Consider the following 15,248-nt stretch of genomic DNA (forward strand, 5'->3'; position numbering starts at 1 on the left):
TAGGCACCATTTTTATTATCTAGTCAGCCACGGAGGCTCGATCTAGTCTAATATTAACTGTTTGTTTTATATCTTAGTGAATTATTAATTATTGTTCTAGTAAAAATTTAGTTACCATAACATTTATTTAATATTTGAAACACCGGCTCCCACAGCGTTACCTAATAGTTCTAGTCATTACCGTGTAATATTAATTTGTGCCAAAGGGGCTAATATTGTTATTATTATTTACTAAATTATTTTGTAACAAAGAGGTCTATGTTGTTATCATTTTTTACCCAATATTGTTGTGCCAAAGAGGCAATAAAATATTGTCATACTTAAATGTTGTTAAGCCAAAGCGTCAAAACATTTTATTGAATAATATTATTATAAGCATTGGATTTTGAGTTTTATTTATTTATTTATTTTTAGTGACCCTTACACACCCACAAAGTACACACATAACACACTAATTCACCACATAGCTCTCTGGTTTTGTACAGGCGATACCTCCCACTTTCAGTAGAGTTATATACACATTACATATTCATAAACGGATCGGTAATAGGCGGTTGGTGACCGGGCAAAGCAACCTATTATTGTTTGCTCCCGGCCCGTTCATACAACGATGGGTTTTTATTTATTTTTTTATATAATGAGCTGTTATGTTAATCATGATGTACATGTTCTACTTAATAATGCTAATACTGTTGCGATTCCGTACAAATTCGACCGTTTTAAAATTACTACACAAATTATAGTGATTTTTATTTTTTTTTACTTATAAAAGTAATATTACACAATTAGTAAGTAATAAGTGATTATTGAAAAAAAAACAGAGATTTTGGAATTATTAAAGTCGTTATGACGTATTGTATTTTGAAACGTTATTTTAATAACAATTTAAGAGATTAAAAAAAACCATTATTAGACATATTAATTAAATTTTTAGAATGAAATTTTTCAGAAATCTGCGCCTGAACGATCCATAGGTTCTGATTGATTAATGATGTAATCATCCAATTTACTTTCGGACTCAGTACGGTTTTTTTCCTTTTCATCCATTGCGACTTTTCTTTGTTCAGCAATTTTTGCAACAGTCAATCCTGATTTTTCACAATGTATTTTAAAAAGTTCACGAAATTTTTTCAATGATATGGAAACTATAACAAAAAAAACATTGAATAAAATTATAAATAATATATGTTATCATAGAGGCATGATATGTTGCAGTTGTCAATTACATAATTTATTTTAGCCCGTTAAGCTCCTCGGGCGATATAGCAAATATATAAATGGGATATTTAAGTGCAGATACGGATTAGCCATCCGTCCTATCATTGTGTCTACTAATTTAACCCATGAAGATCTTGTAAGCGAAGATTTCCCAGTTTTAACAATGAAGCCAGTATAGCCCTAGTTACTAATGCAAGCCAATAGATAACTGATATTCTACTAGACATTTTAAATACATATTAAAACCAAGAGATTTATAATCTTAATGTTTGGTGGCATGGAAGTTACATATATGTGAAATAAATAAATTTTCTGTAAAATGTAAAAAAAAAAATACATTTACACACCTCGCTAAAAAAATCGGTAGGTATGTTAGTATGGATTTTATACAACGAATAAACTTGTGTGTACTTATTTGCATAATTGTGCACATATGCAATTTTGTGCAAATGATGGAAAAAAAAAATTCAAAGATGTGTAATCGTACATTATTCGTTATTCGTTTCAATTCTATGTAAATCAGGCATTCAAAGACGGTAAAATTCATTCGATTTCACTCGCAGTTTAACTTCAGATAATACTTTATAGACTAACCACAATGTTTTTAAAGTTCTCTCTGTCGTTTCTGTTTTTTATCCTAACGGTTAGCTGTATGCATACAGGCCAACCTGAAGGGAAAACCGAACCTGACGCATTAGGTTCAGCTGTACTTGAAAAGAAATCTGAAGTCACACCGGAGGATTTAATGGTAATTTATAATATTATTTTAAAACTGGTGGGTTTTTTTCAATATTTTCAGAATCATTAATAATATAATGAAAAAAATTTCCTAAGAAGAAATTCTCTAGGAATTTTTTATTATTTTAGCTTAAAGACTTACAAATAAAATTCTGTCATAAATACTTGTAACCAAAATTAATTGTCTAATATGGTTTGTTAAAAAATGGTTCTAATATATTAGATTAAAACTAGAGTCGTAACTTAATCATTCGAGTAAAATGATATTTATTAAAACATGAAAACTTATAATGAAGTAAGTTTTTAACGTCTAAAGTATATTTGATTTATTTTATAGCAATTTTATTTTATGTATTTCATCTATAATAAATAAGTCTTTAATAATTTAATAATTTTTTTATTTTATATTTTAAAATACAATCTATTTTCTATAAAATGGTACACACGTTATATTATTTATAATAATTCCTGTATTCCTGTGACCTCTCCGTCCACTCGTTGCTTTGATTCCATTATGCCTATACTCTACTGTACTAGTCCTCTCGAATAAAATCACTTTTAAATTAACGCTTTGATGCTTAATTGTAAATGCAGCACCTCAATTTAATACTTTCTAACTTTGCTGGTGGTTTATACTGTGCTTGGTTCGGGCAGTACTGGCTTGAAAAAACAAACTACCGATTTGCATCGAAGCGTTTTTTGGAAAGTGATTTTATTTAAAGGATTTAAAAATTCCTGTAAACCTGTGATCTCTCCGTCCCTACTATGCTCCGTCCTCACTATGCCCCGACCCCACTGTACTGGTTTTTTAAAATTTTATATTTTAAAATATAATATGTTTGCTATAAAATGGTACACGCGTTGTATTGCTTTTCTGTTTACATTCTTATCACCTTATTTATATTATATTTATAACATAATATTACAATAGCATTCAGGAAAATAACGTTAATAACGCTAATACTTGGAATACCAGCTACTATAATTTAATTATTTTCTAAATTAATTTTAAAAAAACCACTATTTTTTTGGTTAATTATTTTTAAATCTTATTTGTAAAAGAATACTAAAATTCAAATCTTTACAAAGTCTTGACAAGCAAATAAATAGATGAAAATTAAAAACTCAAAGAACAACATTTTCGATTACATTTTTGTCTACACAATTATGGCATTTAAAATATATGATGCCATTTGAAAAAGTGATGTCTTGCTCTTTTTTCTTTTTTGGTATAAGAGTTGGAAATACAAATTTTCGCAGTATTCAAAAATGTAGTACAATGTGTACATAAGAGTATAGGAAATTATTGTATTTTTTTAATGTTCATATTTTCCGAGAAAACTAGTGTCTCACCCAAAATGAATCACCTTGTATATATATATATTTTTTTTTATTGATTTTTAATCATCAGTTCTAATCGTATTTAAATTTTATTATCAGATTTTTTATGGAATTAAACTTTGTGTTGATTAACAATTTTCAGCTAATAGATGAGGCGTTCGTGAGTATAAGAAAATACGTGGAAAATGAATACGTCGACCACTTTACAGATGATAATATTGGACTTTTTGAATATTACTTTTACATGGGCGACAACGTTGAAGAGTGGGTTTTTATAAGATCATACTTCGAGAGCTATGTGCAAGGAAATATGCCAGTTTATTGTAAACATTTTTTACACAAGTTATTTGTCGTTTAATAGTATTTTTTTTTATCTTCGATGCGAAACTGTAAAGTAGTATTTGGTTTTTAAGAAAATTATTTTCATTCAAATATACCATATAATATTATTTAATAAACAAATAAATTTAATGAGACTAAAAAAAAAAGTAAAATGATCGCCCCTTGCGTCCGGACACAAATTTAGACAAATAAAAACACGATTTTACTAAAACAATATAATTTCAGCTGCACATCGAAGCTAAAATAAATGATGTAATTGACAACTGCAACATATCATGCCTCTATGATAACATATATTATTTATAATTTTATTTAATGTTTTTTTTGTTTTAGTTTCCATATCATTGAAAAAATTTCGTGATCTTTTTAAAATACATTGTGAAAAATTAGGAGTGCCTGTTGCAAAAATTGCTGAACAAAGAAAAGCCGCAATGGATGAAAAGGAAAAAAACCGTACTGATCCCGAAAGTAAATTGGATGATTACATCTTTAATCAATCAGAACCTATGGATCGTTCAGGCGCAGATTTCTGAAAAATTTCATTCTAAAAATTTAATTAATAAGTCTAATAATGTTATAATTTTTTTTTAAACCACTTAATTGTTATTAAAATAACGTTTCAAAATACAATACGTCATAACGACTTTAACAATTCCAAAATCTCTGTTTCTTTTCAAATAAACACTTATTACTTACTAATTGTGTAATACTACTTTAATTTGTATGAAAAAAAAACAATCACTACAACACAAATTTTAATATTTTACATAATTATCGTTACTTTTGGTGGTTAGCGTAAAAAAAATAATCGAAATATCAATTGCGCTAAAGATTGTTCTGTATTTTCGGCAAAATATTCTTTATTTAAAAAGAAAATCAAGCGTATGAGTTGCGTTTAAGTTAAAGAAGTCCACCTTTTTTAGACCCTTTGACCTTTATTAGACCTTTGTTTAGACTAGAGAAAATACTGAACGTTTTCGGCCGTTATTTGGCTACATTCGTTTACTTTGACTACTTTTTGCTCATCGAAAATGAAAACAAAATAACGTATCGTTGTAAAACGTACACCTGACAATAATATACAAGCACCTTCAAATTTGCTACTAAAACCTGTAATTCTTGTAGTTTTGGTAATTGGAGACACTTCGGTTTGTGTAAAAAAATGTTTTCAAAAAAATAAAAAAAATAAGCGTATTATCATTAATGTATCACCCAGTATATATAAAGGAGTTTCACTTCATCCGTGCGTATTGGTTTTTTTTATTAAATATATCGTTTACCGAATTCTCGCCTAAGCGTTTACTCGAAAACATAATTCTTTTACTTTAGAAAAACACTTGTGTGGTTCGATGTGCGTTTAAATTTTGCACCGTTTGCATAAATGAAATACACTGCTCGTTTGTGTTAAACATATTATACGAAGCCGAAAGACTGTGCCTATTTTTCGGATACCTATGTTAAACTTACATTTTAATAGCGGGGAACGACAAATACTCACGGTCTTTAGAATTTCAAGGGCAACATGACTTGTTGACGATTTTTTTGAAGTTACGATAAAACCAACCATGGGAATCATTTTTAAAAAATTTTACCATACAATGATATTTCAAGGTCATTGTGATTTTTCCGCCCTTGGGTAACAGGATTTAGGGAGGAGTGATTGTGGAATCTCTTATAGCAACCTGTATATTAAATAAGTTATGTTTGTTAAGCTATTTTTTCAAGAAATCTTACGTGAAAGGTACTGTATTGGGCCGAAAATTACAATAATTAACCCATATAGTAAGCAACACCGGACACTTGATAATTGATATTTAACCTTCTAACTTCTAGACTATTTAAATTTAAAAAAATTGTACGATAAATTATAACGGCATTACTATAAAACGTAGTGCGCTGGCTCGACACGGCTGGCGGGTACCCTCCTTGGAACCGCTGCGCTGTGTACTGACATACAACATACTAAGTTTGAGCAAATTTTGTTTCTCTAGGGTAAACCATAACAGACATTTGGTCGACTGACCTCCAGACATTTTTATCTGTTTTCAACTCATAAAGTTAAGAGGGATGACACCAAAGACCATTTTCCATTGTACACTTTTTCCCAATGGCCAGCTTCTTATCAAGTCTCTTTAACTTTTAAAAAAAACTTTACTTAAATTTAATTTTAATCCAGTACCCTCCTCCTTGACTGTAGTCTCCAAGCCTAAGATATTTTTAGTTAGCAGAGCGAAGCGACGGCGCCGAGCCATCGTAGCGAGCGAGTGCCAAAACACTCAGTCACCTGCCGTTCTCATTAGTTATCAATACGAATTCCGCTCATTGATAAGAAAATGAACTTTGAACACTGGACATGAGCTTGAGATGAGCGAAGCTCAAGTATTAACAATATAAAATATTAATATTTTTTTTTTTAATTTTATTTATGTAGATTTTTTTAATTTTAACAATTGTTATAAGAATTAATGGTAAATAGACGCAAAAAAAAATAATACTAACCGAGTGTCGTTTTCACACTTTACCTATTTTACCACGTTTTTATTTACACACTTTCTTGTTTGCCGTTCCGGGTGAAATCTTGCAACTTAAACGACGATGATGAGCTTGAGATAGGTTTTAATTACAACGATGTGTTTTTATTTATTTTTTGATATAATGAGCTGTTATATTAATCATGATGTACATGTTCTACTTAATATTGCCATTACTGTTGCAGTTCCTTACAAATTCGACCATTTTAAAATTACTACACAGATTATAGTAATTTTTCTTTTTTCATACAAATAAAAATAATATTACACAATCAGTAAGTAATAAGTGTTTATTTGAAAAGAAACAGAGAGTTTGGAATTATTAAAGTCGTTATGACATATAATATTTTGAAATGTTCTTTAATAACAATTTAAGAGGTTTAAAAAAAAAATTATAACATTATTAGACATATTAATTTATTTTTCAGAATGAAATTTTTCAGAAATCTCCACCTTAACGAACCTAAGAATAAGCTTTAGTACGGAGGAAAGTAGCGAATTCTTTTTTGAACGCAGGATTTCTTTCATGTTTAACAATTGCGACTTTTCTTTGTTCAGCAATTTTTGCAACAGGCACTCCTGATTTTTCACAATGTATTTTAAAAAGATCACGAAATGTCAGAAAATCTATCCAATCTATAACAAAAAAAACATTGAATTTAATTATAAATAATATATATTGTCATAGAGGCATGATATGTTGCAGTTGTCAATTACATAATTTATTTTAGCTTCGATGTGCAGATGAAATTATATTGTTTTTGTAATAGTGTGATTTTACTTGTCTTAATTTGTGTCCGGACGAAAGAGGTCATTTTGTTTTTAATTTTACTTTAATTGAGCATACTTTTGGGTCTCACCGCATTTAATAGTATATTGAATATTATATGGTATTTTTTTTACATACAGTTTTGCATCGAAGATAAAAAAAAAATTATTAAACGACTAATAACGTGTGTAAACAATTTTTACAATATTCGCTACGGCCTTGTTTATGGTTCTCTAAGTATGAATATATAAAATCCCACTCTATATAGTTTTCACCCATGTAGAAGTAATAATCATAATGTCCAATATTTCCACTTGTAAAATTATCGTTGAATTCTTTTTTCACTTCAATTCTAATGCTCTCGAACGCTTCTTTTATTAGCTGAAAATTGTTAATCAACACCAAATTTAATTTCATAGAAAAATCTGATTATAAAATTTAAATGCGATTAGACCTAAATAAATACCTGATGATTAAGAATCAATAAAAAAATATATATATATATACAGGGTGATTCATTTTGGGTAAGACACTAATTTTCTCGGATATTATAAAAATTTAATAAACAAATATTTAATTTTTTATACTTTTAGATACACATTGTACTACATTTTTCAGTACTGTGAAAATTTCCAAGCTATATACCAGATAATGAAAAAAAAATAGGACATTTTCATATAGCAACATATGTTTTAAATTCCATAATTATAAAGATAAAATGTTTAATAAAATGTTATTCTTTGAGTTTTTAATTTTCATCCATTTATTTGCTTGTCATGACTTTGTAAATATTTGAATTTTAGTATTTTTTTACAAATAAGATTAAAAAAAATTGTTGTTTTTTTTTAATTAACTTAGAAAATATTTAAATTATAGTAGCTGGTATTCCAAGTATTAGCGTTATTAACATTATTTTACTGAAATCTTTTAAAATATTATATTATAATAATGATATAAATAAGATTATAACAAAGTAAACAGAATTTTACAATTTAGAACATGAATTTTACTTGAATAATTAAGTTACGACTCTAGTTTTAATCTAATATTTTAAAACCATTTTTTAAAAAATAATATTAAATAATTCGTTGATTACAAGTATTTATGACTAGAATTTTATATTTTGTAAGTGTTTAAGCTAAAATAATAATATTTTCCTTGATAAGAATGGATATGTAGGAAAATGTTTACCTTTATGTTATAAATAATTCAAGCATGAAGCAAATTATTGATAATAGCCTAAGAGTTTTTAAAAAATAATATTAATTACCTCATCATCAGATTCCCCATTTATTTGTAAATTTTCAAGCTAAAATGATAATAGTTTTTCAAATAAAAATGGCTATTTAGGAAATCTTTTTACTTTATATTATACATCGTTCAACAAAATATTTTTTTCATTGAATTGAGAATTTTCTATTTATAAATGATTCTGAAAAATATTGGAAAAAATAGTATACATTACCGCTAAATCCTCCGGTGTGACATTAATTTTCTCTTCAGGTACAGCTGAACCCGATGCTTCAGGTTCATTTTTCCCTTCAGGTTGGCCTGTATGCATACAGCTAACCGCTAGGATAAAAAACAGAAACGAAAGAGAGAACTTTAAGAACATTGTGGTTAGTCTATAAAGTATTATCTGAAGTTAAACTACGAGACCAATCGAATGAATTTTACCGTCTTGGAATGCCTGCTTTACATAGAATTGAAACGAATAACGAATAATGTACGATTACACATCTTTGAATTTTTTTTTTCCATTATTTGCACAAACTTGCATATTTGCACAATTATGCAAATAAGTACACACAAGTTTATTTGTTGTATAAAATCCATACTAACATACCTACCGAATTTTTAGCGAGGTGTGTAAATGTATTTTTTTTTTACATTTTACAGAAAATTTATTTATTTTACATATATCTAACTTCCATGCCACCAAACATTAAGATTATAAATCTCTGGGTTTTAATATGTATTTAAAATATCTAGTAGAATATCAGTTATCTATTGGCATGCATTAGTAACTAGGGCTAAACTGTTTCATTGTTAAAACTGGGAAATCTTCACTTACAAGATCTTCCTGGGTTAAATTAGTAGACCGGAAGACGGGACGGATAGCTAAGCCGTATCTGCACTTAAATATCCCATTTATATATTTGCTATATCGCCCGAGGAGCTTAACAGGCGGTCATACCTCAAAAAGACTTAACTCTCAAGTGTGCAACAAAAAGGAAACAGGTTTGTTAAATAAGTATATCTATATTATATGATATGTATTACACCTCCACTTGGATCCTAAAGGATTCTCTGGAGTTAGTCCAGGTAATGACGGAGTTGGACGGACACGCGAGTACAGATAAGAAAGCTAAGAAAGCTTTCTTAGCAGATACGTTTCTTTTCCAATAAATATATACTAGAATAACACTACACATATTGATATTCATGAGTACGTCAGATACATTGTCATAGTTCAACACCATAACCGGTATCTGAGCATCCCCTCCTAATCAACGTGCACCTATGGTAAAGGTTGGTCAGCTAGACCAAATCAGGTCGAATCTTTTCCTAATCTTTTCCTAACTTAATGGTATAATTTATACCATTATTAGGCATATCAATTTATTTTTCAGAATAACATTTTTCGGAAATCTCCGCCTGAACGATCCATACGTTTTGATTGAACATAGAGGTAGTTATGCAATTTGCTTTTGAACTCATGATTTCCTTCCTTTTCATCCATGGCGGCCTTTCTTTGTTCAGCAGTTACTGCAACAAAGAACTCCTTTGGCACTCCTGATGTTTCACAATGTATTTTAAAAAGATCACGAAATTTTTTCAATGTTATGCAAACTTGTTGTGAACAAATTTTGTTTCACAAAGGTAAACCATAACAGACCATTTAGCCGACTAACCTCTAGACATTTTGTCTGTTTCAACTTATAAAGTTAAGCGGAATGACACCACTTTTGCCAAAGACCATTTTCCATTGTACACGTCTCTTATCAAGTCTCTTTAACTTTTCAAAAAAAGTCTTAAGAAATTCATGGGCAACCCGACCAATAATTTACGTGAACTGTTTTTGGTTTTTTTTTGTAATACAACGTTACTTCAAGGTCATTGCAATTTCTCCCCCTTCGGCAAGAGGATTTTAGAGAAGGGTGATTTTACAATATCCCATAGCAACTTGTACGAATAATAAATTTAGACATTTATGTTAATCTATTTTTCGTTTTTTAGTAAAATATAATTTGATTGGACTTTGAAGTTTCTAATGTAATTTAAAAGAGCCGTAGTCTTTTAATAAGTTAAAATAAACACAGTACTTTTTAGTGGTCAACCGGAAAAAAATCGGCTTCAGTGTACTCAGAGAAGCAGGGAGATAAAACAGACAAGAAGACGTTTCCGTGTCAAGTGTGTAAAAATCAGTTAGGACATCTACTTATACATTTCCCAATAGAATCCTACGTTCAGTGTGGATGTTTTGGTTTTAACACGTATTACCAGCTCAGTTCCGTCGGAAATGGTTTGGCCGCAGTCATGGCCACACATCGCTGGTTTAAAGTTAGCCGATCCTTCCTACGCTGAAGCTTTGCCTGTTGATACGTTATTGGGTGCTGAGATCTTTCCACGTCTACTTTTGAGGTGATAAAAAGAAGGGAGAAATAGATCAACCAATAGCTATAGCCACAGTTATCGGTTGGGTTTTAATAGGGAAAACTACCAATGCGCCAAATGATAAAATTATTATTACTTTATGTTCACTGGAATCCAAAAATCATACATTACAACAATTTTTTGAAGTGGAAGAGGTTCCCAAAACGGAGAAAAACACTGTTCCCATATTTATAGTTATTGCGGTACGAATTTCGTCGGGACTCAGTGGAGACCATACTCAGAGAATCCGACTTCGTTGAACAATTTGTAAAGCATCAAATAAGCTGGCACTTCAATCTTCCAGTGGTCCTTCTTATGGGGGGGGGGGGTTGTGGGAAGTAGCAGTTAAGTCTGCAAAGACATTGCTTTACATGGTGATTGAAGACAGTGTTCTTACCTATGAAGAACTAAATACAGTTCTTCATCAGGTAGAAGCCACGCTCAACTCGTGCCCTTGGAGTCCAATGTCGAACGATCCGAATGATTTCCCACCCCTGACAGCTGGCCATTTCCTTACCATGGAGCCGTTGGTGACCGTTCCTGGTCCCATAGACGATTTAGGTTCAGCGCACACCAGTACTCAAAAACGAAGGCCTATGCTCCAGCAAATCCAACAACATTTTTGGACTCGTTGGCAAAGAGAGTATTAGCACAAACTTCAAGAGAGGCCATTTTTTGTTTATTATAGCTGTTGGTTAATAAGTTTATACACCAATATTATTGAATCCTTACTAGAGAGCTGGCCAGTAGGCAAGACCTTATTTGTGGATGTATATTCGTTTTTGTCTGAATAGTAGTTTGTTATAATAATTAGTTTCCGTGTTGGATTTGTTAAAACCTTCTATACAGTCCTTCAAAATTACCGAATACCAATAATATCAACAATATAATATTTTAATTGTTTCTCATTAAAGTTCTCGCACATGATAAGATCAGCTCGTTTTTTTTTTTAAACTTCATTTATATGTAGAATTTTGTATTTAAGTATTTTTCATGCGATAAAGGCATAAACAACTTCAAGGACAAAGTCAGCGAGGAGTAGTTCGGTTTGACTTTTTCTATTTGCAATAATATCGAGTGTAAAATGCCAGCACAATAGGGTCGGGGCATGGAGATACTCATTTTTTTTTTAAACAACTGTTTTACGAATTAATGGCTAACAGACGAACAAAAAAAAATATAACTAACAGAGTGATGTTCGCACACTTCACCTTTTTTTGCAACTCGAACGATGATGAGCTTGAGATGGGATTTTATTTATTTTTTGATATAATGAGCTGTTATATTAATTATGATGTAGATGTTTTACTTAATAATGCTATTACTATGGCAATTTCGTACAAATTTGACCGTTTCAAAATTACTACAAAAATTATAGTAATTTTTCTTTTTTCTTACAAATAAAAATAATAATATACAATTAGTAAGTAATAGGTAAGTGTTTATTTGAAAAGAAACAGAGAATTTGGAATGATTAAAGTCGTTATGACATATTATATTTTGAAACGTTTTTTAAATAACAATTTAAGAGATTAAAAAAAAAATTATAACATTTATTAGACATATTAATTTATTCTTTAGGAAGTAATTTTTTATTACGCTTGCCTGATTTTTTTTGGCTTGGATCAAATTGCTCAAAGTTGCATGAACGTTCCAAACGATTTACATTAACTTGGAGGTATCCGTTCAATTTACTTTTCCACTGAAGATATTCATGCTTTGTAATCTTTGAATTCAATGCGGCTTTTCTTTGCTCAGCAATTTTTGCAACAGGCACTCCTAATTTTTCACAATGTATTTTAAAAAGCTCACGAAATAATTCTGATGTTACGGAAACTAAAACACAAAAACAATGAACTTAATTATAAATAATATATATTATCATAGAGGCATGATATGTTGCAGTTGTCAACTACATAATTTATTTTAGCTTCGATGTGCAGCTGAAATTATATTGTTTTTGTAGTAGTGTGTTTTTATTTGTCTAAATTTGTGCTCGGGCGAAGGGATGGTCATTTTGTTTTTAATTTTACTTTAATTGAGCATACTTTTGGGTCTTACCACATTTAATAGTATATTAAATATTATATGGTTATTTTGCATGAAAATAATTTTCTTAAAACCAAATACTACTTTAAAAAAAAAATATATTATTAACGACATATAACGTGTATAAACAATATTTACAATAAGAGGTCCATTCCTTATAGGTTTCGAAATATGATTTTACAAAACCCCACTCTTGAATGTTGTCACCCATGTATAAGTAATAATCGTCAAGTCCAACTCTTTCTTCAATAATGTCGACATCGTATTCTATTAACGCCAATTTTCTACAACCCTCGAACGCCTCTTCTATAAGCTGAAAATTGTTAATGAACACAAAGTTTAATTTCATAAAAAATCTGATTATAAATATCTGATGATTAAGAATCAATAAAAAATTTATATATTTACAGAGTGATTCATTTTGGTTAAGACACTAATTTTCTCAAAAAATAGGAACATTAAAAAAAACTAATTTCCTATACTTTTAGATACATATTGTACTAAATTTTTCAATACTGTAAAAATTTGTATCTCCAACCCTTATACCCCCAAAAAAAAGGCAGGACATCACTTTTTCAAATGGCAACATATGTTTTAAATTCTATAAATATGTAAAAAAAAATTTAAAAAAAAATGTTATCCTTTGAGTTTTTAGTTTTTATCCATTTATTCGCTTTGAAAGGATTTTAAAAAAAATAGTTGTTTTTTTTAAAAAATAAATTTAGAAAATATTTAAATTATAGTAGCTGGTATTCCAAGTATTAGCGTTATTAACATTATTTTACTGAATGCCTTTGTAATATTATGTTATAATAATAATATAAATAAGATTATAACAAAGTAAGCAGAAAAGCAATACAACGTGTGTAACATTTTATAGCAAATAAAAAATATTATTAAATTATTAAAGACTTATTTATTTTAGATGAAATATATCAAATAAAATTGCTATAAAATAATTCAAATATGCTTTAGCTGTTAAAAAATTATATCGTTATATGTTTTTATGTTTTAAAACCAAAAAAAAAAAAATATTTAAAAATTAATCTGGAATTATTTCATTTTTTTATACAGCACAAACGTATACTCTAAGTTAAATAAAATTGCATTTACTATAAATGTTCGGATTTGCGGATACTAATAATTAATATATTAAATCACAGAGTGATAGAACTTTTAATATTTAGTAATTTCCAAAGTAGTAAAGTGTATACATTTTTTGGGTTAAACATTTGTTATATTTATTGAATTTTACTCGAATGATTAAGTTACGACTCTAGTTTTAATCAAATATATTAAACTTTTTTTTACAAACAATATTAGAAAATTAATTTGATGACAAGTATTTAAGACTAGAATTATATTTGTATGTCTTTTACCTAAAATAATAATAGATTCCTAGAGAATTTCTACTTGGGAAATTGTTTTCATTGAACTTCATTCAATTTTTTTCATTGAATTGAGGATTTTTTTTTATAAATGATTCTGAAAAATATTGGAAAAAATAGTATACATTACCGCTAAATCCTCCGGTGTGACATTAATTTTCTCTTCAGGTACAGCTGAACCCGATGCTTCAGGTTCATTTTTCCCTTCAAGTGGGCCTGTATGCATACAGCTAACGGCTAGGATAAAAAACAGAAACGAAACAGAGAACTTTAAAAACATTGTGGTTAGTCTATAAAGTATTATCTGAAGTTAAACTGCGAGTGAAATCGAATGAATTTTACCGTCTTTGAATGCCTGTTTTATATCGAATTGAAACAAATAAAGAATATTATACGAGTACATCTTTGAATATTTTTTTCCTATTATTTGCACAAAATTGCATATGTGCACATTTATGTAAATGAGTACACACAAGTTTCTTTGTTGTAGAAAATCCATACTAACATACCTATCAATATTTTTGGCGAGGTGTGTAAATGTATTTTTTAAATTTTACAGAAAATAAGTCAGAAGCCGGGAATGGCTTACCAATCATATTTTTAACTTCTATGCCAATACATATTAAGATTATAAACCTTTGGGTTTTATTATGTGCTTAAAATGACTAGTATAATATCAGTTATCTATTGTCATGCTTTAGTAACTAGTGCTATACTGTTTTATTGTTAATGTTGGGAAATCTCCGCTTAAACGATCATCCCGGGTTAAATTAGTAGACCCGAAGATGGGACGGATGGCCAAGCCGTATCAACACTAAAATACCCCTAAAGTCCCATTTATATATTTGCTATATCGCCTAAAGAGCTTAACAGGCGGTCGTACCTCTAAATGACTTTACTCTCAAGTGTGCAACAAAAAGGAAACCGGTTTATTAAATAAGTAAAGCTATGTACACATATATTATACCTCTATCTGAATCCTAAAGCGTTCTCTGTTGTTAGTCCAGGCAATGACGGAGTTGAACGGACACAAGAGTACAGATAAAGCTTTCTTAGCAGATACGTTTCTTTTCCAATAAATATATACTAGAATAACACTACACAAGTTTTCTCGATTTTTAAGGGGAAGGGGTCACCCTTCCCCTTCAAAATCGAGAAAACTTGCAAATAGTTTACATATTTTTCAATTTAAAATAACGATGATGTACAATTGGT

The 15,248-nt window shown here is 29.3% G+C and overlaps 3 protein-coding genes across 3 annotated transcripts; 1 reads left to right on the forward strand and 2 right to left on the reverse strand.

The window, feature by feature from the left end:
• Positions 1-1,744: 1,744 nt before the first annotated feature.
• Positions 1,745-4,225, forward strand: LOC126845188 (uncharacterized). The gene is made up of 3 exons (XM_050583792.1): positions 1,745-1,966; positions 3,440-3,620; positions 3,973-4,225. Exons 1-3 carry the CDS (start codon positions 1,817-1,819, stop codon positions 4,170-4,172), a joined length of 531 nt encoding a protein of 176 aa, XP_050439749.1. The 5' UTR covers positions 1,745-1,816; the 3' UTR covers positions 4,173-4,225.
• Positions 4,226-6,491: 2,266 nt separating this feature from the next.
• On the reverse strand, positions 6,492-8,637 carry LOC126845184 (uncharacterized). The gene is made up of 4 exons (XM_050583784.1): positions 8,405-8,637; positions 8,210-8,248; positions 7,143-7,320; positions 6,492-6,806 (listed from the first exon to the last, which is right to left on the reverse strand). The coding sequence occupies exons 1-4, from the start codon at positions 8,552-8,554 to the stop codon at positions 6,634-6,636; spliced, it is 540 nt and encodes a 179-aa protein (XP_050439741.1). The 5' UTR covers positions 8,555-8,637; the 3' UTR covers positions 6,492-6,633.
• Positions 8,638-12,035: 3,398 nt separating this feature from the next.
• Positions 12,036-14,387, reverse strand: LOC126845186 (uncharacterized). The gene is made up of 3 exons (XM_050583785.1): positions 14,164-14,387; positions 12,784-12,958; positions 12,036-12,432 (listed from the first exon to the last, which is right to left on the reverse strand). The coding sequence occupies exons 1-3, from the start codon at positions 14,311-14,313 to the stop codon at positions 12,167-12,169; spliced, it is 591 nt and encodes a 196-aa protein (XP_050439742.1). The 5' UTR covers positions 14,314-14,387; the 3' UTR covers positions 12,036-12,166.
• Between the last annotated feature and the right edge of the window lie 861 nt (positions 14,388-15,248).

Source organism: Adelges cooleyi, unplaced genomic scaffold, assembly GCF_023614345.1.
Source record: "Adelges cooleyi isolate 19-005CV unplaced genomic scaffold, UGA_ACOO_1.1 ACOO_flye_CR_arks_rails_tigmint_CR_PRNA_7, whole genome shotgun sequence".
Lineage (NCBI taxonomy): Eukaryota > Metazoa > Arthropoda > Insecta > Hemiptera > Adelgidae > Adelges > Adelges cooleyi.